The sequence below is a fragment of the Melanerpes formicivorus genome, unplaced genomic scaffold, assembly GCF_026170545.1.
Source record: "Melanerpes formicivorus ecotype bairdi unplaced genomic scaffold, bMelFor1.0.p_v2 SCAF_21, whole genome shotgun sequence".
Taxonomy (NCBI): domain Eukaryota; kingdom Metazoa; phylum Chordata; class Aves; order Piciformes; family Picidae; genus Melanerpes; species Melanerpes formicivorus.
The window spans coordinates 14,026,907-14,048,067 of NW_027142373.1; the positions used below are offsets into that span (position 1 = coordinate 14,026,907).

The 21,161-nt window shown below is 61.4% G+C and overlaps 1 protein-coding gene across 1 annotated transcript; it reads right to left on the reverse strand.

The window, feature by feature from the left end:
- Positions 1 to 113: 113 nt before the first annotated feature.
- Positions 114 to 20,229, reverse strand: LOC137447829 (dynein axonemal heavy chain 9-like). The gene is made up of 9 exons (XM_068151745.1): positions 20,122 to 20,229; positions 17,286 to 17,541; positions 15,239 to 15,480; positions 13,587 to 13,722; positions 11,955 to 12,151; positions 10,465 to 10,889; positions 6,765 to 6,987; positions 757 to 923; positions 114 to 129 (listed from the first exon to the last, which is right to left on the reverse strand). Exons 1-9 carry the CDS (start codon positions 20,227 to 20,229, stop codon positions 114 to 116), a joined length of 1,770 nt encoding a protein of 589 aa, XP_068007846.1.
- Positions 20,230 to 21,161: the final 932 nt, after the last annotated feature.

The following is a 21,161-nucleotide window of genomic DNA, read 5'->3' on the forward strand; positions in this document are numbered from 1 at the left end:
CCTCCCCAGCCCTCTTCTCCAGACCCTTCCCCAGCCTTGTTGCTCTTCTCTGGACCTGCTCCAGCCCTCAATGTCCTTCTTGGAGTGAGAGGCACAAAATTTGAGGTGTGGCCTCACCAGCGCCCAGCACTGGGGTACAATCAGCACTGACAGATGCTGTGCAGTCAGCATCCAGATTCAGCCCCTTGCTGACACTGGGCAGTGCCCCAGGGACCACGCAGCCCAGGCAGAGCAGACACCAAGAGCAGGGATGAGATGAACACATGGGGCCCAAGGACACTCTGGATTCACGGATTCATACAATGGGTTGGGTTGGAAGGGAACTCAGAGACCATCCAGTCCCAACCCCCTGCCCTGGGCAGGGACACCTCCCACCAGCACAGCTTGCTCAAGGCCTCATCCAGCCTGGCCTGGAACAACCTCCAGGCAGGGCACAGCCACAGCCTCCCTGGGCAGCCTGTGCCAGGCTCTCCCCACCCTCACTGCCAACAATTTCTTCCTCCTCTCCACTCTCAGCCTCTCCTCTCCCAGCTCAAAGCCATTGTTCCTCATTCTGGCACTCCCAGCCCTTGTCCAGAGTCCCTCCCCAGCTCTCCTGGAGCCCTTCAGGTCCTGGCAGGCTGCTCTGAGGTCTCCCTGGAGCCTTCTCTTCTGCAGGCTGCAGAGCTCCTGCATGCTCCCCCATGCTGTGCCCAGCCCTGTGCTGCTTGCCCTGGGGGTGCCCTGAGCTGTGCCCCCCGCAGGCTGTGTCCGTACCTGAAGGGCGCCTCCCTGCGGAAGCTCTGGCGGAAGCTCTGCTGCTGGGCGTCGAAGGCAGCAGCGCTGCGGCGCACCGCGGCCATCTCACTGGCCTGCAGCGGAGCCACCTGCTGCTTCACGCTCAGGGACAGCTTCTTCAGGCTGCTCCACTTCTCTGGCAGCTCCTGCAAGCAAAAGGTCACTGCGGGCTGGCAGCGTCTGCTGTCGGACATTGGCCTCGTCTGAGCTGCCGATGGGCACTGCCAGCACAGGAGGCCAAGGGCAGCCGGGGCTGCAGCCAGAGCAGGGTGGCCAGAGCTGGAGAGAGGATCCTGCCCCTCTGCTCTGCCCTGGGCAGACCTCCCCTGCAGAGCTGGGGCCAGGTATGGGGCAGCCAACACAAGAAGGACCTGGATCTAATGGAATCCACAGGAGGCTACAAAGATGATCAGAAGGCTGGAGAACCTCTGCTCTGGGGACAGGCTGGGAGAGTTGGGGCTGGAGAAGAGAAGGCTCCAGGGGAGCCTTCTGGTAGCCAAGAATAAAGCTGGGGACAGACTTTGGAGCAGGGCATGTGGTGGCAGCACAAGGGGGAATGGTTTGGAACTCAGAGAGGGAGACTGAGAGTGGAGAGAAGGAGAAATGTTTGGTGCTGAGGGTGGGGAGAGCCTGGCCCAGGCTGCCCAGAGAGCTGGGAGCTGCCCCATGGCTGGCAGCAGTGCAGGGCAGGTTGTGTGGGGCTGTGAGCAGCCTGCTCTGGCTGGGGCTGTCCCTGCTGGCTGCAGGGGGTGGACTGGAGGAGCTTTGGAGGTCCCTTCCAACACAAACCAGTCTGGGAGTCCATGATTTCTAGTGCTCTCTGTGTTTCCCATGTCAGGACTGGTTTCCAGGACTGGTTTCTTCCTCAGGTCTGCACCCAAGCAGCCATGCACAGCACTGCTGATCAACCCTCCCTTCAGGAAGGGATTTTGTTTCTCCTCATCAGGCTTCTAGCCCCAGACACTGACAGCAGCTAAGGACTCTCCCTGCCACGGCTGCTGTGCCAGCCCAGGCTGTGGGTTTCCTGTCTTCCCAGTTCCCAGAACCAAGGACATGGAAGCAGAGCCACCAAGACTATGGAAAGAGGGGAAGCCAGCTGGAGGCAGGTCTGAGGCAGCAGAGGTGGCCAGAGGGGGACCAGGCCCTCCTGAGGGTATCTCTCTGGCACTTTTCATTTCAGTCCCAACAGGAATCACTATCCCTGACCACAGCAGGGGACACCTCAAGCTGCTTCCTTGTCCTTCTACAAGCTCCCAGCTCCAGGCCCCCCTCCCCATTTCCCTGGGGAAAGCAGCTCCTAGAAGGCAGGCAGTGATGGTTCCTGGGCCTCCCACCATGCCCAGCAGTGCATGAAGCACTCAGCTTGTGCTGCTGTCACTGGCCAGAACAAAACTGCTTTGCTGTCTCCTGTGCCTGAAAGGCTGCCCCACATCCCTCACCTCTCCTAGCCAAAGAATCACAGAATGGGTTGGGTTGGAAGGGAGCTCCAAAGCTCCTCCAGTCCAGCCCCCTGCACTCAGCAGGGACATCCTCCACTGGATCAGGTTGCCCAGAGCCCTGCCCAGCCTCACCTGGTATATCTGCAGGGATGGAGCCTCAACCACCTCCCTGGGCAACCTGTTCAGTGTTCCACCAACCTCATAGTAGAGAATTTGTTGCTCTGCTCTGGTCTGAAACCATTGCCCCTGGTCCTGTCCCTGCAGGCCTTTGGGAGTAGTCTCTCCCCAGCCTTCCTGCAGCCTCCTTCAGGTACTGGCAGGCTGCTGTTAGGTCTCCCTGGAGCCTCCTCCTCTGCAGGCTGAACACCCCCAGCTCCCTCAGCCTGTCCTCACAGCAGAGCCTCTCCAAACCCCTGAGCATTCTCCTGGCCCTGCTCTGGAGCCTCTCCACCAGCTCCAGGTCCTTCCTGTGCTGAGGGCTCCAGCCCTGCACACAGCCCTGCAGGTGAGGTCTCCCCAGAGCAGAGCAAAGTGCCAGAATCTCCTCTCTAGCTCTCTGGCAATGCTGCTTTGGATGCAGCCCAGGCTGCCCTTGGCCTGCTGCAGTCTCACCCTGCCTGCTCCTGCCCAGCTTCTCCCCCACCAGCACCCCCAAGGCCTTCTCCTCAGGGCTGCTTTCTGTCCCCTCCTCCCCCAGCCTGTCCTGACAGTGAGGACTGTTCAGCCCAGGCGCTGGACCTGCCCTTGCTCCTGTTGAGCCTCAGGAGTCTCCCCTGGGCATAATGCTGGCTTGGCACTTCCCACAGGCTAAAGCTGGGTGTGCACCAGAGTGCCCAGGGGCCAAGCCCAGCCTCGAGACACTTAGCAGTGCTGCCCCAACCTGCAAACAAGCTGCACCTTCTTTTTACCCCCTCTCCCCCTTTGCCTGAGCTCTGTAAGCTCACTGCTTTTGTGCTTGAGCCTTTGACGCTAAGCTCCACAGCCACTCCCTGTTCATCTTCTCACTGCCACAAGCAAGCAACCTAGCAGCCTCTGCACGACAAGGAGAAGCCAGCAGCTGGACAGGCCTGGCGAGCCTCGGTACTGAGTCTCCAGAGGAGGGACCCTGGCTGAAAGCCTGAGAAGCTACAGCGCTGCATGGCCAGCCCCAGCGGTCAGCAGAGCCCGCAGTGCCCTCAGGAGGATGCACCCCCCAGGGCAGGGCTGCCCAGCTGACGGGGAAGGGATGAGCCGAGACAAGCCTCACAGCTGGGAAAGCAGGAGCCCAGCTGACCCTGCCGCTGCGGGAGGGAAGAGGAGGAGGAGGAGGAGCTGCCGCCGCTCCATGCCCAGCAGCACCCTCCCTGCCCAGCAGCACCCTCCCTGCCTGTGCTTCAAAGCCGGTACCGCTCAGAGGGAGTCCCCCCGGCTCCTTGGAGCCAAGCAAGAGGCAAGCTGCCGCTCCCCGCCGGCCAGCCGAGCCGCTCCAGGCAGCCGAGTGCCTCCAGGCACCAGCCCTGCCGGCCAGCCGAGCCCCTCCAGGCACCAGCCCTGCCGGCCAGCCGAGCCGAGCCGCTCCAGGCACCAGCCCTGCCGGCCAGCCGAGCCGAGCCGCTCCAGGCACCAGCCCTGCCGGCCAGCCGAGCCCAGCCCCTCCAGGCACCAGCCCTGCCGGCCAGCCGAGCCGAGCCCAGCCCCTCCAGGCACCAGCCCTGCCGGCCAGCCGAGCCCCTCCAGGCACCAGCCCTGCCGGCCAGCCGAGCCCCTCCAGGCACCAGCCCTGCCGGCCAGCCGAGCCGAGCCGAGCCGCTCCAGGCACCAGCCCTGCCGGCCAGCCGAGCCGAGCCGAGCCCCTCCAGGCACCAGCCCTGCCGGCCAGCCGAGCCGACTCCGCAGCACCGCTCCCCGTCGAGGGAGTCCCCCGAGTGCTGCAAAGCAAGCCCGGCCACCGGCCAGCTGACGTTCCTTCCCCTCTCCGCCACCGCGGAAGGGAGAAGGTTGCCCCCGCCGGCCACAGGGAAGCCCCAGAGGGCTCTGCTGCAGCCTCAGCCCCAGGAGTTCCCACCCCACAGGGCAGCCTCGGCCCCGGGAGCTGCCCCCCGCCGGGGCAGCCTGAGCCCCGGGAGCTGCCCCCCGCCGGGGCGGCCTCGGCCCCGGGGGCAGCAGCCTGACACCCCTCCTGGCTGCAGAGAGAAGCCAGAGCTCTGTCTCTCCTGTGCTCTGCGCTCACGAAGGCTCAGCTCAGAACGCCGGCGCCCGGCCGCGTCCCGCTCAAGCCTCTGCTCCGGCAGCCTCTGACACATCCTAATGCTCCGGACACGGCGAGGCAGCCGCCGGCCTCCTGGCGAGGCGCCGTCTGCTGGACAAGCGGCGGAACTGCAGCCTTCCATCCTCAAAACCAACTCTGAGCATACTCTGATGGTGTTCAGGTTGTGAACACTAAACCACTTCTGGGGCATATTTCACAATCGTGCACTAGAATGTGTAGACAAAATAGCGATTGGTTGGTTATTGATAACTGCAGAGGAATTAATCAACATTGGCATTTTAGAATTCATCTTTCATAATCCATAAATCAATAACCTCTGCACCACAGCCCTGCACTGGGCACTGCAGAGCCACAGCCTGAGTGCTGGGTTCAGCTTTGGGCTCCTCACTCCCAGAAGGACACTAAGGAGCTGGAGCAGGGCCAGGGAAGGGCAACAGAGCTGGGGAAGGGTCTGGAGAACAGGGCTAGGGAGGAGCAGCTGAGGGAGCTGGGGGTGTTCAGCCTGGAGAAGAGGAGGCTGAGGGAGACCTCATTGCTCTCTGCAGCTCCCTGAGAGGAGGCTGGAGCCGGGGGGGGGGGGGGGGGGGCTTGGGCTCTTCTGCCAAGAAACAAGGGACAGGACAAGAGGAAATTGCCTCAGGTTGCCCCAGGGGAGGTTCAGGTTGGATGGGAGGAACAATTTCTTCCCCAGAAGGGTTGTTAAGGCCTGGCCCAGGGCAGTGCTGCAGTCCCCATCCCTGGAGGGGTTTCAAAGCCCTGGAGCTGTGGTGCTGAGGGCCAGGGTTTAGTGGTGCCCTGGCAGTGCTGGGTTCAGGGTTGGACTAGATGGTCTGAAAGGTCACAACCACAATGATTCTGTGGCTCTATGAATCCCCCAAAGCCTTCTTTCAGCAGAGCCACATGTGGGAAGGAGGCAAAATACTTTCCTAAGCTGCTGCCAGTGATGTCCTCTGGCTCAGGCAGGTTTGGTGTCAGAGAGCCAGTGGGTGGCTGAAGTCCTATGAGAAGGCCACTCCTGTGCCAATATTACCCTGCTCATCGACACAGGTGCCAGGGATTGGCTTATTTCACACTAATCCCCATCTCCCCTAATTAACAGAAGCATTCAGCATGCAGCCAGCTGGGGCAGGAGCAGGGGTGGGAGCTGGAGCCAGCTCCTCTCTGGTTTCCATACACAGCAAAAGGCTTCAGCTGGCTGCAGGAGGAAATCTCAACAGCCTCCAAACTGCAGGAGCTGTGGAGGCACATCCTGCAACAGCCAAACACTGTCTACTGAGGCCCTGTAATGACAGGGAGTGGGGGCTGGAGCACTCCTGCCGTGCTCTGAAGCTCAAGAGGATTGACACCAAGCGGTGCTTGCAGAGGACACCAAGCTGGGTGGCTCTGCTGCCACTCTGGAGGGAAGGATCCATCCAGAGGGACCTGGGCAGGCTGCAGGGCTGGGCCCAAGCCAACCTCAGGAGGTTCAACAAGGCCAAGGGCAAGGTCCTGCAGCTGGGGCAGGGCAATCCCAGGCACTGATCCAGGCTGGGTGAGGAGTGGCTGAGAGCAGCCTGCAGGAGAAGGCCTTGGGGGGGGTCAGGAGGTGACAAACTCCCCAGGAGCCAGCACTGGTCCCTGGCAGCCCAGAGCCAGCTGAGTGCTGAGCTGCAGCCAGAGCAGGGAGAGCAGCAGCACAGGGAGGGGATTCTGCCCCTCTGCTCTGCTCTGCTCAGCCCCCACCTGCAGCACTGCCTTCAGCTCTGGGACCCCAGCACAAGAAGGACCTGGAGCTGCTGGAGAGGCTCCAGAGGAGGCCACCAAGATGAGCAGAGGCTGCAGAACCTCCCCTGTGGGGCCAGGCTGGGAGAACTGGGGCTGTGCAGCCTGCAGAAGGGACAAGGTCCAGGGAGACCTCAGAGCAGCCTGCCAGGACCTGAAGGGCTCCAGGAGAGCTGGGGAGGGACTCTGGACAAGGGCTGGGAGTGCCAGGATGAGGAACAATGGCTTTGAGCTGGGAGAGGAGAGACTGAGACTGAGATGAGGAAGAAATTGTTGGCAGTGAGGGTGGGGAGAGCCTGGCACAGGCTGCCCAGGGAGGCTGTGACTGTGCCCTGCCTGGAGGTGTTCCAGGCCAGGCTGGATGAGGCCTTGAGCAGCCTGTGCTGGTGGGAGGTGTCCCTGCCCGTGGGAGGTGTCCCTGCCCAGGGCAGGGTGCTGGAGCTGGCTGATCTTGAAGGTCTCTTCCAGCCCAACCCATTCTATGAATCTGTGAACCTCTGCTACTCACAACCTGGTGCCCACCACAGGTTTCCACTCACCTCCAGCTGCTTGTAGATCTCCTCTGGCAGTGGTTGCTCATAGGACATCAGCAGCTCAATGGTTTGCTTCAGGGGCTCAAACATGGCATCAGTGACACTCTGCCTTTCTTTAACAGCCAGGAGGTGCCCCATGATCTCCACCAAGCCATCAGAGTCTCCTTTTTCTACCTTTTTGCTCAAACCCTTGTCAGCAGTTTTGATGAACTCCTCCAGGTCAGCCAAGCTGTAGGACACAGAGGAGGAAAGCACAGAATGAGAGCAGCTCCAGCTGAAATAAACATCAGCCTTGGGGCAGGCAGCTGATGGGAAGGGAGAGGGGAAAGGCCTGGCTAACCGGTGCCTGGCAACATGTGGGGCATCAGAACCTCAACTCATGCTCAAAGGAAACCATAGATGTGGTACAGCTGCCCCAAGGACAGATAAATCCATGTCCTGCTGTGAGCCAGAGCAGAGCCCCTCCTGCCCAGAGCTGTCCCTGCCCAGCTCAGGCTCTGCTCACTGAGGCTCTTTCTGCACTTCAGGGCAGCTTGGCACAGCCAGGGGCTGCTGCTAGCAGGGAGCAGCTGATGGGGACAGCTCCTGCCAAGAGCTGGGCTGCAGAGAGCCTCTGCTCCTGGCCACACCAAGGGCACTGCCACAGCTTGTGCCACACCTTGGGGGCAGGAAGGCAGAGGTGGCTCCTGTGGGGAGGAGCAGACAGCACAGGGCACCCTCAGCTGCCCCCCAAGGGAGCGCAGCCCATGGATGGCATCCTCAGGAGCAAGCTGAGGGATCCCCAGGGCCAAGCCTCTTCTTCCCTGCCTGCTGTCCCAGCAGGACTCTGTCCCTTCTGCCTTCCAGCCCCATCCCTGGCATCCTCAATCCACTGCCAGAACCCAGCTCCTGCATCTGCTTCCCATCTGCTGCTGAGTCCAGGCTGGGACTTGCCCAGTGCCTGCCCCCAGCAGCAGTGGTGCCAGTGGTGCCAGCAGGGCTTGGGGTCCACACTGCTTTGTGTCTCTGTGTCTCTGTCCCCTGGCATTGTTCTTCTCTCCAGCCCAGCTGGGGCAGTTCCTCTCCCACCCCAGCAGTCTCTCTCCCTGCTTCCCTTTCTCTTCCCTTTGGCAAGCAGAGGCTTCATGGAGAGCCTCTGGCACTCCTCTGGTGGCCAGCCCAGCCCTGGCCCTTGGCAATTTCTCATGTTGGAGGAAAGGTGTCTGAGCAGGGGGACAGCAGAGAGCTGGGAGCTCAGGGGGGCAGGGTTTAAAGGACAGCTTTCACCTTGTTCTCCCCACACAAGGTCCCAAACCCAAGCTGGGGGGCTGCAAAGCTGCAGCAGACAGGGGCTGCTCTTCCCAGGGTAACTCCCTGCTGCAGGAGGATGTGGGGGGCAAAACTCCACAGCAGCTCAGGAAAGCAAGGAGGAGAAAACAAAACCCCCAGGGCCTTGAAATGCACAGGCATGAGCCTGTCCCTCAGGGTCCCTGAGCTGTAAATCACCAGAGACCAGGAGAGCAGCTGGGGGATGCTTCCCTGCCTGCCTGCCCTGCTGCTCAGCATCCCAGCTCCTGGGCACTGCCAGCAGGGCCCAAAGGGGCTCCTGCAGCTCTGCTCCCTTCCAGCTCTGCTCCTCTCTTCTCAGAACTCCAAGTGGCCATTTCAATGCTGTGGAAGCTGCTGGGCCAAAGTGTTCCCTGAAATACTTCATCTAATGAAATCTAAGCTGCTGAGTCAGGGACTCCTCCTAAGAACCCTGAATGTTCCAAGCACACAAAGACCTCCCTTGCAGGAATTCCCTGAGGGAATGATGCTGCTGGGAAGGACAAAGAGGATCCCATCAGCCACCCCACTCAGCAGCCCTCGCTGCTGGGAGCTGTCAACACTGCCAGAGAAGTGTTTGATTTCTTTGTGAGCTTTTCAAAGGAGGCTGCAAAGCTGCTGAGGGGCCTGGAGCAGCGCCGGGAGCAGCAAAGGCTGAGAGCCCTGGGGCTGAGAGCCTGCAGCAGAGCAGCCCCAGAGGGCAGCTGAGCAATGCTCAGCAAGAGCTAAAGGAGCTGTGGGGGGCAAGAGGCTGGGGCCAGGCTCTGCACAGTGGTGCCCAGGGCCAGCAGAAGGGGCAGTGGGCACAGAGTGGCAGGCAGGAGGTTGGATCTGAGCAGGAGGAGAAAGTTGTTTGTTGTGAGGGTGCTGGAGGCCTGGAGCAGGCTGCCCAGAGAGGTTGTGGAGTCTCCTGGTGTGGAGAGCTTCCAAACCCCCCCTGGGCATTGTGCTGCTGGACAAGCTGCTGTGGGTGCCCTGCTGGAGCAGGGCTTGGGCTGGGTGAGCTCCAGAGCTCCCTTCCAGCCTCTCCCTGCTGGGGTTTGGGGATTTTGTAACCTCCTGCAGTTGCACCTGGTCCAATAAATCACCCAGGGCATGACCCTGCACAGCCTGGCACAGAACAGCTCTTCAGAGAGGAGAAAACCTGAACTGCAAACCTGTACCCAAACCTCCTCCTTTTTGTCACCTTGAAACCACCTCCCCATGGCAGCTCATGCCAGGCAGCCCCAGTCTCTGTTTTGGACACAGAGGGCACTCAAAGGAGCTCTCAGAATCAGAGTGAGTGTCTCCTGGGCTGGACACAGCCTTGCTGGGGGCTGAAGTTACACTCCACAGAGGGGGCTCAGAGCCCTGGCAGAGGTGAGATCAGCTGGAGCAGGATGAAGGGACAAGCAGATGTTCTGTGCAACACCACCAGCAAGGCCCAGGAGCATCAGCTCATGGGATGGCAGAGGCAGCAGGAGCACAGAGCTGCTTGTGAGAGACATTCAGCCAGAGCAGACCCAGCAGAGACCAGGGCATGGAAGATACAGGAGATGTGATGGCATGGAGTGCTTCATGGAGTCCTAGAATGGGTTGACCTGGAACAAGATCATCCAGTTCCAGCCCCCTGCACAGCTTGCTCAAGGCCTCATCCAGCCTGGCCTGGAACATCTCCAGGCAGGGCACAGCCACAGCCTCCCTGGGCAGCCTGTGCCAGGCTCTCCCCACCCTCACTGCAAAGAATTTCCTCCTCTCCAGTCTCAATCTCCTCTCTCCCAGCTCAAAGCCATTGTTCCTCGTCCTGACACTCCCAGCCCTTGTCCAGAGTCCCTCCCCAGCTCTCCTGGAGCCCTTCAGCTCCTGGCAGGCTGCTCTGAGGTCTCCCTGGAGCCTTCTCTTCTGCAGGCTGCACAGCCCCAGCTCTCCCAGCCTGGCCCCACAGGGGAGGTTCTGCAGCCTCTGAGCATCTCTGTGGCCTCCTCTGGAGCCTCTCCAGCAGCTCCAGGTCCTTCTTGTGCTGGGGGCCCCAGAGCTGGAGGCAGTGCTGCAGGTGGGGGCTGAGCAGAGCAGAGCAGAGGGGCAGAATCCCCTCCCTGTGCTGCTGCTCTCCCTGCTCTGGCTGCAGCTCAGCACTCAGCTGGCTCTGGGCTGCCAGGGACCAGTGCTGGCTCCTGGGGAGTTTGTCACCTCCTGACCCCCCCCAAGGCCTTCTCCTGCAGGCTGCTCTCAGCCACTCCTCACCCAGCCTGGGATTGCCCTGAGCCAGGAGCAGGACTGCTGCAATCCCAGGTACAGAGGCAGGGGTCTGCTCCCGCTCTGCTGTGCCAGCCTGCTGGTCCTGGGCGTGAAAGGCCAAGGGAAGCGAACCTCTCTTTGGTCAGGGGAGGTGGCAGTGCCAGGGGGCAGGAGCAGCTCTCACCTGTGCGTGACGTGGTCCACGAGGTGCTGCTTGAACACCAGGCTGCCCCTGCGGACGGCGCTCAGCAGGGAGAGCTTGAGCGGCCGCGCGTCCACCCGCAGCCAGCCCTGGCAGACGCTGCCCGCCTGGATGCAGCTCACCTCCTGCGCCACCCTCTCGTAGGCCTCGATCTGCTCTTTGAAGTGCTGCAGGCTGGGGAGCCCCTCCGGGAGCCCCTCCTCCGCCGGGGCCTCCCCTTCGGCGGCGCCCTGCCCGCGGCCCCGCAGCGGCAGCAGCCCGCAGGCCTCCCTCCGCTCCTCGGCGCAGAGCGCGGCGAAGCGCTGCAGGCTGCTGCGGTACTGGCTGCAGGCGGCCAGCACTGCCTGCACCCGCGCCAGCAGCGCCCGCCGCAGCGCAGCCAGCCCGGCCATGGCCTCCACGTCAGCCTGCGGGGGGCACACAGCCCTGAGCCGGGGGCACACAGCCCTGAGCCGGGGGCACGCTGCCCTGAGCCAGGGGCACGCTGCCCTGAGCCTGGGGCACACTGCCCTGAGCCGGGGGCACACTGCCCTGAGCCAGGGGCACACAGCCCTGAGCCGGGGGCACGCTGCCCTGAGCCTGGGGCACGCAGCCCTGAGCCGGGGGCATGCTGCCCTGAGCCAGGGGCACACTGCCCTGAGCCGGGGGCACACTGCCCTGAGCCGGGGCCACGCAGCCCTGAGCCGGGGGCACGCTGCCCTGAGCCGGGGGCACGCTGCCCTGAGCCGGGGACACACAGCCCTGAGCCTGGGGCACACTGCCCTGAGCCTGGGGCACGCAGCCCTGAGCTGGGGACACGCTGCCCTGAGCCGGGGGCACCCCCCGAGTGCCACCCCAGAGTCCCACCCCCTGAGTCCCACCCCAGGAGTCCCCCCCCCTGGAGTGCCACCCCAGGAATGTCACCCCCAAGTACCACCCCCTGAGTCCCACCCCAGGAGTGCCACCCCCTGGAGTGCCACCCCAGGAATGCCACCCCCAAGTACCACCCCTGAGTGCCACCCCCAAGTCCCAACCCCGAGAGCCACCCCCGAGTCCCACCCCCAAGTCCTACCCCCTGAGTCCCACCCCAGGAGTATCACCCCCTGGAGTGCCACCCCAGGAGTGCTACCCCCAAGTGCCACCCCAGGAATGCTCCCCCCAAGTACCACTCCCTGAGTTCCACCCCAGGAGTGCCACCCCCTGGAGTGCCACCCCCAAGTACCACCCCTGAGTGCCACCCCCGAGTCCCAACCCCGAGAGCCACCCCTGAGTCCCACCCCCAAGTGCTACCCCTGAGACCCACTCACAAGTCCCACCCCAGGAGTGCCACCCCTTGGAGTGCCACCCCAGGAATGCCACCCCCAAGTACCACCCCCAAGTCCCACCCCTTGGAGTGCCACCCCCCGTGCTACCCCCCAGAGTGCCACCTCCAAGTCCCACCCCTGTGTCCCACCCCCAAGTGCCAGCCCCGAGTGCCAGGCGGCAGCAGGCACCTGGTAGTGCAGGCAGCCGCTGTGCTGGGCCAGCCGCGGCACCAGCGAGGCGCTCCGGTAGATGCCGGCCAGGAGGCTTTCCATCATCTCATAGAAGCCATCACTGGCACCAGGGTCCAAGGAGGGATAGAAAACCAACTCTGGAACCACCAAATCCAGCTGCACCTCGAACAGGGGAGCAAGCCCTGCCTCGGGATCTGCAGGGCAGAGCAGGGATGCCAGGGGCAAAGCGGCGCAAAGCCCTCCAGAGCCAGTGCCCACATCCCGTGCCAGGGCAGGGGCAGCTGTGAGCAGAGACACCTCCCTGGGGCCAGAGGCACTGTGCCTGCACACAGCATGCAGCAGCTGCTAGGAAACCAGCTGCTGGGACCCACGGGAGAAGAACCACAGAGCTGTCAGGGCTGGAAGGGACCTCAAGGCTCAGCCAGTTCCAACCCCCTGCCATGGGCAGGGACACCTCACACCACAGCAGGTTGCTCACAGCCACCTCCAGCCTGGCTGCAAACACCTCCAGGCAGGAGGCTTCCACCACCTCCCTGGGCAACCTGTGCCAGGCTCTCACCACCCTCATGGGGAACAACTTCTTCCTCACAGCCAATCTCCATCTCCCCACTTCTAGTTTTGTTCCATTTCCCCCACTCCTATCCCTCCCTGACACCCTCCAAAGTCCCTCCCCAGCTTTCTTGGAGCCCCCTGCAGATCCTGGAAGGCCACAATGAGGTCTCCTGGGAGCCTTCTCCTCTCCAGCCTGCACAACCCCAACTCCCTCAGGCTGTGCTCACAGCAGAGCAGCTCCAGCCCTCTGCTCCTCCTTGTGACCCTTCTCTGGCCACGCTCCAGCAGCAGAGATGAGACAGAAGTGCTGGAGGAGGAGGGGAGCCTCGGGGAGGACAGGCCCTGCAGCTGAGCACAGAGCAGCCTGAGAGCTCAGCAAGTCCGTCCCAGCAGCACTGGCAGAGCAGAACACCACCAGGAACCCAAAGGCTCTTTCACTGACCACACTCAGCAGCTGGAAAGTGCAGCCAGGCACAGCCACGGCATCCTCTGTGTGTTTGGAGCTGGATGGGGAGGGACTGGATGCAGCCTCCCTGCAGACAGCTGGACACAAGCTGCTCTCAGCCTGCATGGGGGCCTTGGCCAGGAGGTCTGATGGAGTGACTCCTGGAGCCACCTCTTCCCCTCACTCAGGAGACCTGAGCAGTGGTTACACCTGTCTGAGGGGTGGGTGCCAGGGTGAAGGGGCCAGGCTCTTTGCACTGGGGCCAGGCTATAGGATGAGGAACAAGGGGTACAAGCTGGAACCCAGGAGGCTCCACCTCAACAGGAGGAGAAACTTCTTTGGTGTGAGGCTGCTGGAAGCCTGGAGCAGGCTGCCCAGAGAGGCTGTGGAGTCTCCATCACTGGAGACTTTCCAACCCCACCTGGCTGTGTTCCTGTGTGACCTGCCCTGGGTGGCCCTGCTCTGGCAGGGGGCTGGGCTCAGTGACCTGCAGAGGTCCCTTCCAGGAAGGAGAGAGCAGCTCTCAGCGTGAGGGAGAGCAGAAAGCCAGGAAGGAGAGAGCAGCTCTCAGTGTGAGGGAGAGCAGAAAGCAGAAGCTGTGAGGCAGGCAGGGAAGAGGCAGCAGCAGGCACCTGTGTTATCCAGGAGGTACTTGAGAGAGCACTCAGTGGCACTGTAGAATCCATCCAGGACTATCTCATCCAAGTACTCCACATAGGCCTTCCAGATGTCAGATGCTGGGTCTGCCAGCAAGAGGCTCTGGTTTTCCTGGAACAAAAAGAAGATTCCTTCAAATACTCAGGGCTGAGCCTCTCCTGCAAGAGAGCTGCCCACAGCTAAGGACTGCTGCCACTGAGTACCCAGGCACCAGCCTCCTGGGGGAGGAAACCAGACAGACATACTGCTGGTGGGGGAGCAGCTGGGCAGGAGCCAGCAATGGGCACTGGCAGCACAGGAGGCCAAGGGCAGCCTGGGCTGCAGCCAAAGCAGTGTGGCCAGAGCTGGAGAGAGAGGATCCTGCCCCTCTGCTCTGCTCTGGGGAGACCTCACCTTCAGGGCTGGGGCCAGACATGGAGCCCCCAACACAAGAGAAACCTGGAGCTGCTGGAGAGGGTCCAGAAGAGACCACCAAGATGATCAGAGGGCTGCAGAACCTCTGCTATGGGGACAGACTGGGAGAGTTGGGGCTGTGCAGCCTGGAGAAGAGAAGGCTCTGGGGATACCTTAGAAGCCCCTCAGGGGAGCACTGGGTCTACAATCTCCCTCCAGGGCAAGGTGCACAACATCTGCCATGCAGAGCTCCTCACTCCATGCAGGTGAGGAGCAGAGCTTTGGCTCTCTCCTGGCCTGCCAAGAGGACTCTCAGCTCTCCAAGCCACTGCAAAGCCTCTGCCCAGCAGCTTTTCTCCTGACACAGCTTCTCCCTGGATTATTAGCATCACCTCCTGCTCCCCAGAGGGACAGAGGGCTGCAGCAGCCCAGCCAGCCCCAGGCAGCTCAGCTCTGTTTGCAGGGAAGCATTTCCGAGGGGTTTGCCCAGGAGGATCCCAAAGCCTAAGCACGAGTCCCCTCTAGTGGCTCCACAGCAGCCAGGCCTGGGAGCCAGGCTCCTGTCTGGGCTGCAGCTGCTCCTGTTCCTGCCCAGATGGGTGCCCAGCAGTGGGGATAACTGCAAGGTGAATCACAGGATCACAGAGTGGTAGGGGCTGGAAGGGACCTCTGGAGCTCACCAACCCCCTCCCAGAGCAGGGTCACCCAGGGCAGGGCACACAGGAACACAGCCAGGGGGCTTGGAAAGTCTCCACAGAAGGAGACTCCAGAACCTCCTGCTCCAGGCTCTGCCACCCTCAAAGTAGAGAATTTCCTCCTCATGCTGAGATGGAGCTTCCTAGGGTCAAGTTCATGCCCAGTCCCTCTTGCCCTGTCACTGGGCACTACTGAGCAGAGCCTGGCCCCATCCTCCTGAGAGCCACCTCTGAGATATTTGCAGGCAGTGATGAGATCCTTCCTCAGCCTCCTCCTCCCCAGGCTCCCCAGCCCCAGCCCCAGCTCTCCTCACATGAGAGCTGTTCCAGTGCCCCCAGCATCTGCACTGGACTCCCTTCAGTCTCTTTGTCCTTCTTGAGCTGGGGAGCTCAGAACTGCACACAGGGCTCAGTGTGAGACCTCACCAGCTGAGGGCAGAGGGGCAGCTCTGAAGCAGCTCTGGACACTGTGACCAGAGCAGAGGATGAACAGAGCCTACAAAAAGCCAGCAGAGCCCTGTGGAAGCTTCCCCCCTCACCTTCAGCAGTGAGTGAATCCTCTGCCCTGACTCTCTGACCAGGCTGTAGTGTCTCTCCAGCTGGCCCTGGCAGTCCTCAAGGCTCAGCAGGGACTCCTTTTTGGAGTCTTTCCTCTCAAGGATGGGTGCCACCCACGACTGCACCGTGCTCCGGATCTCCTCCACATTGCCTCTGGCTCTCTGTGTCCTCTGCTCAAGGTCCTGGATAGCATCCACCACCCTGGAGATGTGATCCCAGACCCCTGGTGGGAAAGGAAACAATGGAGTCCTCCTTTTCAGAGCTGCTGGGCCAGGCTCCTGCACAGCCTCCTGGAGACCCTGTGGCCTCAGGTACTTCTCACCCATCAGCAACACAAGAGACAGCACCTGGACCAGCAGAGGCACTGCCAGCTCCCTCCTGCCCAGCCTGAAGGCCTTCTGTCTTCTGCCAGGGCTGCCACCACCCTGGGGGTGGCTGACAGTTCCCACCTCCCCCTGCCCAGGTTTGCTCTCCCACTGACTGCTACTGGGGAGGATGAACAGGAGAGGCTGAGTGTCCCTGCTGCCATTAGCACTGCCCTCCAGCAGGGCTGTGCCAGCCCCAGCTTCTGCTGAGTGCTGCACTTAGATGACCTTGGGCTTCCCTGCAGGGAAATCCCTTCACTGTGTGGTGGAGAAAGAGCTCTCCAGCCTGAGGGCTTCTGCTGTGTGTGTTCCCAGGAGAGGACACCAGCTCCTGAGGTCATGATCAGGGACACCCCACCTGTGAGCAGCCTGTCTGCAGCAGGGGGACACAATGGCTTCCCTGCCTCTGCTCTGCAGTTAGAGCTGACCAAGCAAGGTCCCTGCTTCACTCACCTGGAGTCCTGGAGCACAGAACCCAGCTCCAGTGCAGCATTTCCCCCTGCTGGACAAGCTGCTGAGGAGGGCCTGGCTCTGGCTGGGACAAGCCACAGACTGACAGAAAGAGTTAGCTTGGAAGAGGCCTTCCAGGTCACCCAGTCAAACCCTGGAGCCAGCACTGCCAGGTGACCACCACCAAACCCTGGCCCTCAGCACCACAGCTCCAGGGCTTTGGAACCTCCCTAGGGATGGGGACTCCAGCACTGCCCTGGGCAGCCTGGGCCAGGCCTGGACAACCCTTTTGGGGAAGAAATTGCTCCTCATGGGCAACCTGAACCTCCCCTGGGGCAACCTCAGGCTGTTTCCTCTTATCCTGTCACTTATTCCCTGGGAGAAGGGTCTGACTTCCACCTCACTCCAACCTCCTTCCAGGGAGGTGCAGAGAGCCAGAGGGTCTCCCCTCAGCCTTCTTTTCTCCAGGCTGAACAACCCTCTCCCAGTCCAGCCCAGTGCCAGATGGGGCTGGGCTGGTTTGTGCCTCCAACATTGTGGCTTTGAGTTTCCCTTCTCATGGCCCAGGAGGCTTGCAGCAGATTTGAGATCTGACTGGGACAAGCCAGGGGCTGCCACTCCTTGCTCAGCTGGGTGAGCAAGCAGTGCCTCAGAGACACAGCCACCCAAGAGGTCACTGGGGCTGGCACAGGGAGGAGATGCTTGCAGCCCACCTTGTCAGCTGCTGCAGACCCCACTCTGGCTGCCTGCTCAGTGGCACTGCCCACAGGGCAGCCTCTGCTCCCCGAAGCCTGCAGGGGGCAGGAGCCTGTGACAGCCCAGCAGAGCATGGAAAGGGGCAGGCAAGCTGGGGGCTGCCCTTCACAGGCTCACAGGATGTGAGGGGTTGGGAGGGACCTCTGGAGATCTTCCAGTCCAAGCCCCCTGCCAGAGCAGGAGCAGAGACTCCAACACAGCTCACACAGAACACATCCAGACAGGGCTGGGAAGGCTCCAGAGCAGGAGATTCCACAACCACTCTGGGCAGCCTGCTCCAGGGCTCTGGGACCCTCACAGTGCAGAAGTTCCTCCTCATGCTGAGCTGCAACCTCCTGTGCTGTGTTTTCCATCCACTGCCCTTCATCTCCCCAGAGCTGGCTCTGCTGGCAGCTGCAGCTGGGCTCTGCTGAGCCCCAAGTGTGTGTGGGCCTTGCCCCAGCTCAGAGCTGCTCACCCTCCATCTTCCAGTTCAGGCTTTCTTCTGCTTCTTTCAGCTTCAAGTCAATGTCCTGCAGCTGGCCCTGGATGAGAGGGTATTCCACCTCCAGCACTGTCTTCAGGACCTTGTTGTAGCTGCTCACCATCAGCTCCAGCTTGGCCACCAGCTCGCGGTAGGACTCCTTGCAGGAGTAGATGTCTGCTGCAGCAGGAGGGATGGCTCCCACCTGGCTCCCAGACAGGTATCTCACCTCCCTCAGCACTGACACCAGCTGTGGGGACAAGGCAGAGAGCTCAGCACAGGACAATCCTCCCCACTTCCCTGGCAGCTCAGAGCTGCTGAGGGTTCCCTGCTGCCTCAGTCACAGTATCACAGTATCACAGTATCACTTAGGTTGGAAAGGACCTCGAGGATCATTGAGTCCAACCTATCAACACAGACCCCATGACTAGACCATGGCACCAAGTGCCACGTCCAATCTCCTCTTGAACACCTCCAGGGTCGATGACTCCACCACCTCCCTGGGCAGCCCGTTCCAGTGACGAATGACTCGCTCGGTGAAGAACTTTCTCCTCACCTCAAGTTTAAACCTCCCCTGGCACAGCTTGAGACTGTGTCCTCTTGTTCTGGTGCTGGCTGCCTGGGAGAAGAGGCCAACCCCTTCCTGGCCACAACCACCCCTCAGGTAGTTGTAGAGGGCAATGAGGTCTCCCCTGAGCCTCCTCTTCTCCAGGCTAAGCAACCCCAGCTCCCTCAGCCTCTCCTCACAGGGCTGTGCCCCAGACCCCTCCCCAGCTTTGTTGCCCTTCTCTGGACACCTTCAAGTCTCTCAATGTCCTTCTTAAACTGAGGAGCCCAGAACTGGACACAGGACTCAAGGTGTGGCCTAACCAAAGCAGAGTACAGGGCACAATGACCTCCCTGCTCCTGCTGGCCACACTGTTCCTAATGCAGGCCAGGATGCCATTGGCCCTCTTGGCCACCTGGGCACACTGCTGGCTCATATTCAGGCAGCTGTCAATCAGCACCCCCAGGTCCCTCTCTGTTTGGCAGCTCTCAGCCACTCTGACCCCAGCCTGTAGCACTGTCTGGGGTTGCTGTGGCCAAAGTGCAGCACTCGGCACTTGGACTTGTTGAATGCCATCCTGTTGGCCTCTGCCCATCTGTCCAGTCGGTTGAGGTCCCTCTGCAGAGCCTTTCTACCCTCTAACTGAACAACATCTGTGCCTAACTTGGTGTCATCTGCAAACTTGCTGATGACTGACTCAATGCCCTCATCCAGATCATCAGTGAAGATGTTAAAGAGCACAGGGCCCAGCACTGATCCCTGGGGCACACCACTGGTGCCTGGCTGCCAGCTGGCTGTGGCACCATTCACCACCACTCTCTGGGCTCAGCCTCCAGCCAGTTCCTAACCCAGCACAGAGTGTAGTGGTCCAAGCCACAAACTGACAGCTTAGCCAGCAGTTTGCTGTGGGGGACAGCGTCAAAGGCCTTGCTGAAGTCCAGGTAGACCACATCCACAGCCTGCCCCACATCCACCAGGTGGGTCACAAAGCTGCATGCCCTGAGGAGGGCCTGGACACCTCCTGGACCACACCACCCATCCCCCATTGCTCTTTGCCTCTGGTTTTCTTCTCAACCAAAGCCAAGACAGCTCTGTTAAGTCCCCAGCCCTTGAAAGCCCTGATGATGAGCTCTGGCCCTCTCACTGTGCTCAGCAGAGCCTTTCAGCAAGGAGGTGTCTGCAGCAGCGCTCAGCAGCTCCCTGCCTGGAAGCTCAGATGGCTCCAGCTCTGCTGCTGGGCTGGGTGTGGAAAGTAAAACCAGCCATGGCTCAAAGCCTCCTGTGGCCACCTTCCACCAAAGACTTCTGCTGGAACCTCCCCCCAGACAAGCAACAGCACTCAGTGCAGGGCTGAGGTGTGATGGGAATGGAGAGAGTGAGGTTATTGAACCAGGATGAGGGAGGTAGGGGGACAGTGCTGGGGCCAGGCTGGAGGGGGCAGAGGAAAGATCTCAAATCCACTGCAAGCCTCCTGGGCCACAGGAAGGGAAATTCAAAGCCACAATGTTGGAGGGACAAACCAGACCTCTCCTGGGCCTTTCATACCCTTTCAGGAAGCTCAAACTTCAGCTACATAAAACATGAAAGCGCCTCTGGAGATCCTGGAGTCACACAATGGCTTGGAAGGGACCTCAGAGATCATCCAGCTCCAGCCCTGCCCTGGGCAGGGACACCTCCCACCAGCACAGGCTGCTCAAGGCCTCATCCAGCCTGCCTGGAACACCTCCAGGCAGGGCACAGCCACAGCCTCCCTGGGCAGCCTGTGCCAGGCTCTCCCCAGCCTCACTGCCAACAATTTCTTCCTCCTCTCCACTCTCAGTCTCCCCTCTCCCAGCTCAAAGCCATTGTTCCTCATCCTGGCACTCCCAGCCCTTGTCCAGAGTCCCTCCCCAGCTCTCCTGGAGCCCTTCAGGTCCTGGGAGGCTGCACTGAGGTCTCCCTGGAGCCTTCTCTTCTGCAGGCTGCACAGCCCCAGCTCTCCCAGCCTGGCCCTGTGGATGATGCCCAACACTCCCCACACCACCACCAGCCCTGCTCTGACACCAGCTGCCCCTCTGGCTCCTCAGGCACTTTCTGCCAGTGCCTTGGACAGGAGCTGGCTCTGCTGGAGCTGCACTCCTGGTGTTTTATCAGGAGACAAAGCCCCCAGAGGGGATGGCAGAGTGGCATTGCCTATCACAGAAGGGGTTCCATGGAGCCAGCACAGATCCAGCAGCAGTCCCAGCAGAGCTCTGGGCACAGCTCAGAGCCCTGCCTCAGGCAGGGAGGCTGCAGGGGTCTCACCTGGGGGTCAAAATTCACTGCCAGCAGTTTGGTGTCTGGGTCCCTGCGGAGGAGAGGCTGAGTGAGGTTGTACTGAGACTTCTCAGAGACTGTCTGGCACCAGGTCATGAAGAGCTTTTCCTGATACCTGCCAGAAATAAGACAGAGCCATGGAGCTGCCAAGGCAGCAGCCCAAGGCACAGAGCCCAGGGAAAGCCAAGGCCATTTCTGAGGGCTGGGGACCAGCAACCCCCATGGAGAACATCTCCACACACAGCCTGGCTCCAGTCAGCCACTCAAAACACTCAGCCACCCAAAACCCAGTGGCAGCACCAAGCCAGGAGGGCAAATCTCTCTCAGTAGCATTTCTAGCAGAGGCTTTAGGTTTGGAACCAGCCTGGCAGGAGCATCCAGCCTGAAGGAATGGATGAGCAGTCACTGGGCACTCCCAAAGGAGGGCAGGAGCCTCAGCCAGAGCAGACACCAGGGATGGATGCAGCTGCCCTCACCTCTTACACAGGGACTGCAGGGAGCCCAACAGCCCCAGGGGGATGCAGCTCTTGAAGAGCTCAGGGACACCACTGGGGATGGAAGCAGAGGGCTGCAGAGGGCTCTGGTAGGTCTGGCACAGGCTGCCCAGGAGGCTGTGGCTGTGCCCTGCCAGGAGGTGTTCCAGGCCAGGCTGGCTGAGGCCTTGAGCAGCCTGTGCTGGTGGGAGGTGTCCCTGCCCAGGGCAGGGGGCTGGAGCTGGCTGAGCTTTGAGGTCCCTTCCAACCCAACCCACGCTGTGGCTGTGTGTGAATCTCACACACCATGGACACTGCCAACCACCCAAGCAACACAGCCTCTGCACCATGCTGCCACCTGAGCACCCTGGGCCATGCCACCCAGAAAGCACCACCCCTGTGGGAGACACCAGCACTGAAATGGTGCTGCAGCCCCCCAGCACCTCTGCTGCAGCCCTTCAGCACCTCTGCTGCAGCCCCCCGGCACCTCTGCTGCAGCCCCCCGGCACCTCTGCTGCAGCCCTTCAGCACCTCTGCTGCAGCCCTCCAGCACCT

Coding starts and splice junctions, on each gene's coding strand:
- LOC137447829 (XM_068151745.1), bottom strand. CDS start 20,229: ATGACCTGGTGCCAGACAGTCTCTGAGAAGTCTCAGTACAACCTCACT. Junction 15,481..17,285: donor CCTGAACTGGAAGATGGAGG/GTGAGCAGCTCT, acceptor CTTTCCCACCAG/GGGTCTGGGATCACATCTCC. Junction 12,152..13,586: donor GTACCTCCTGGATAACACAG/GTGCCTGCTGCT, acceptor TCTGCCCTGCAG/ATCCCGAGGCAGGGCTTGCT.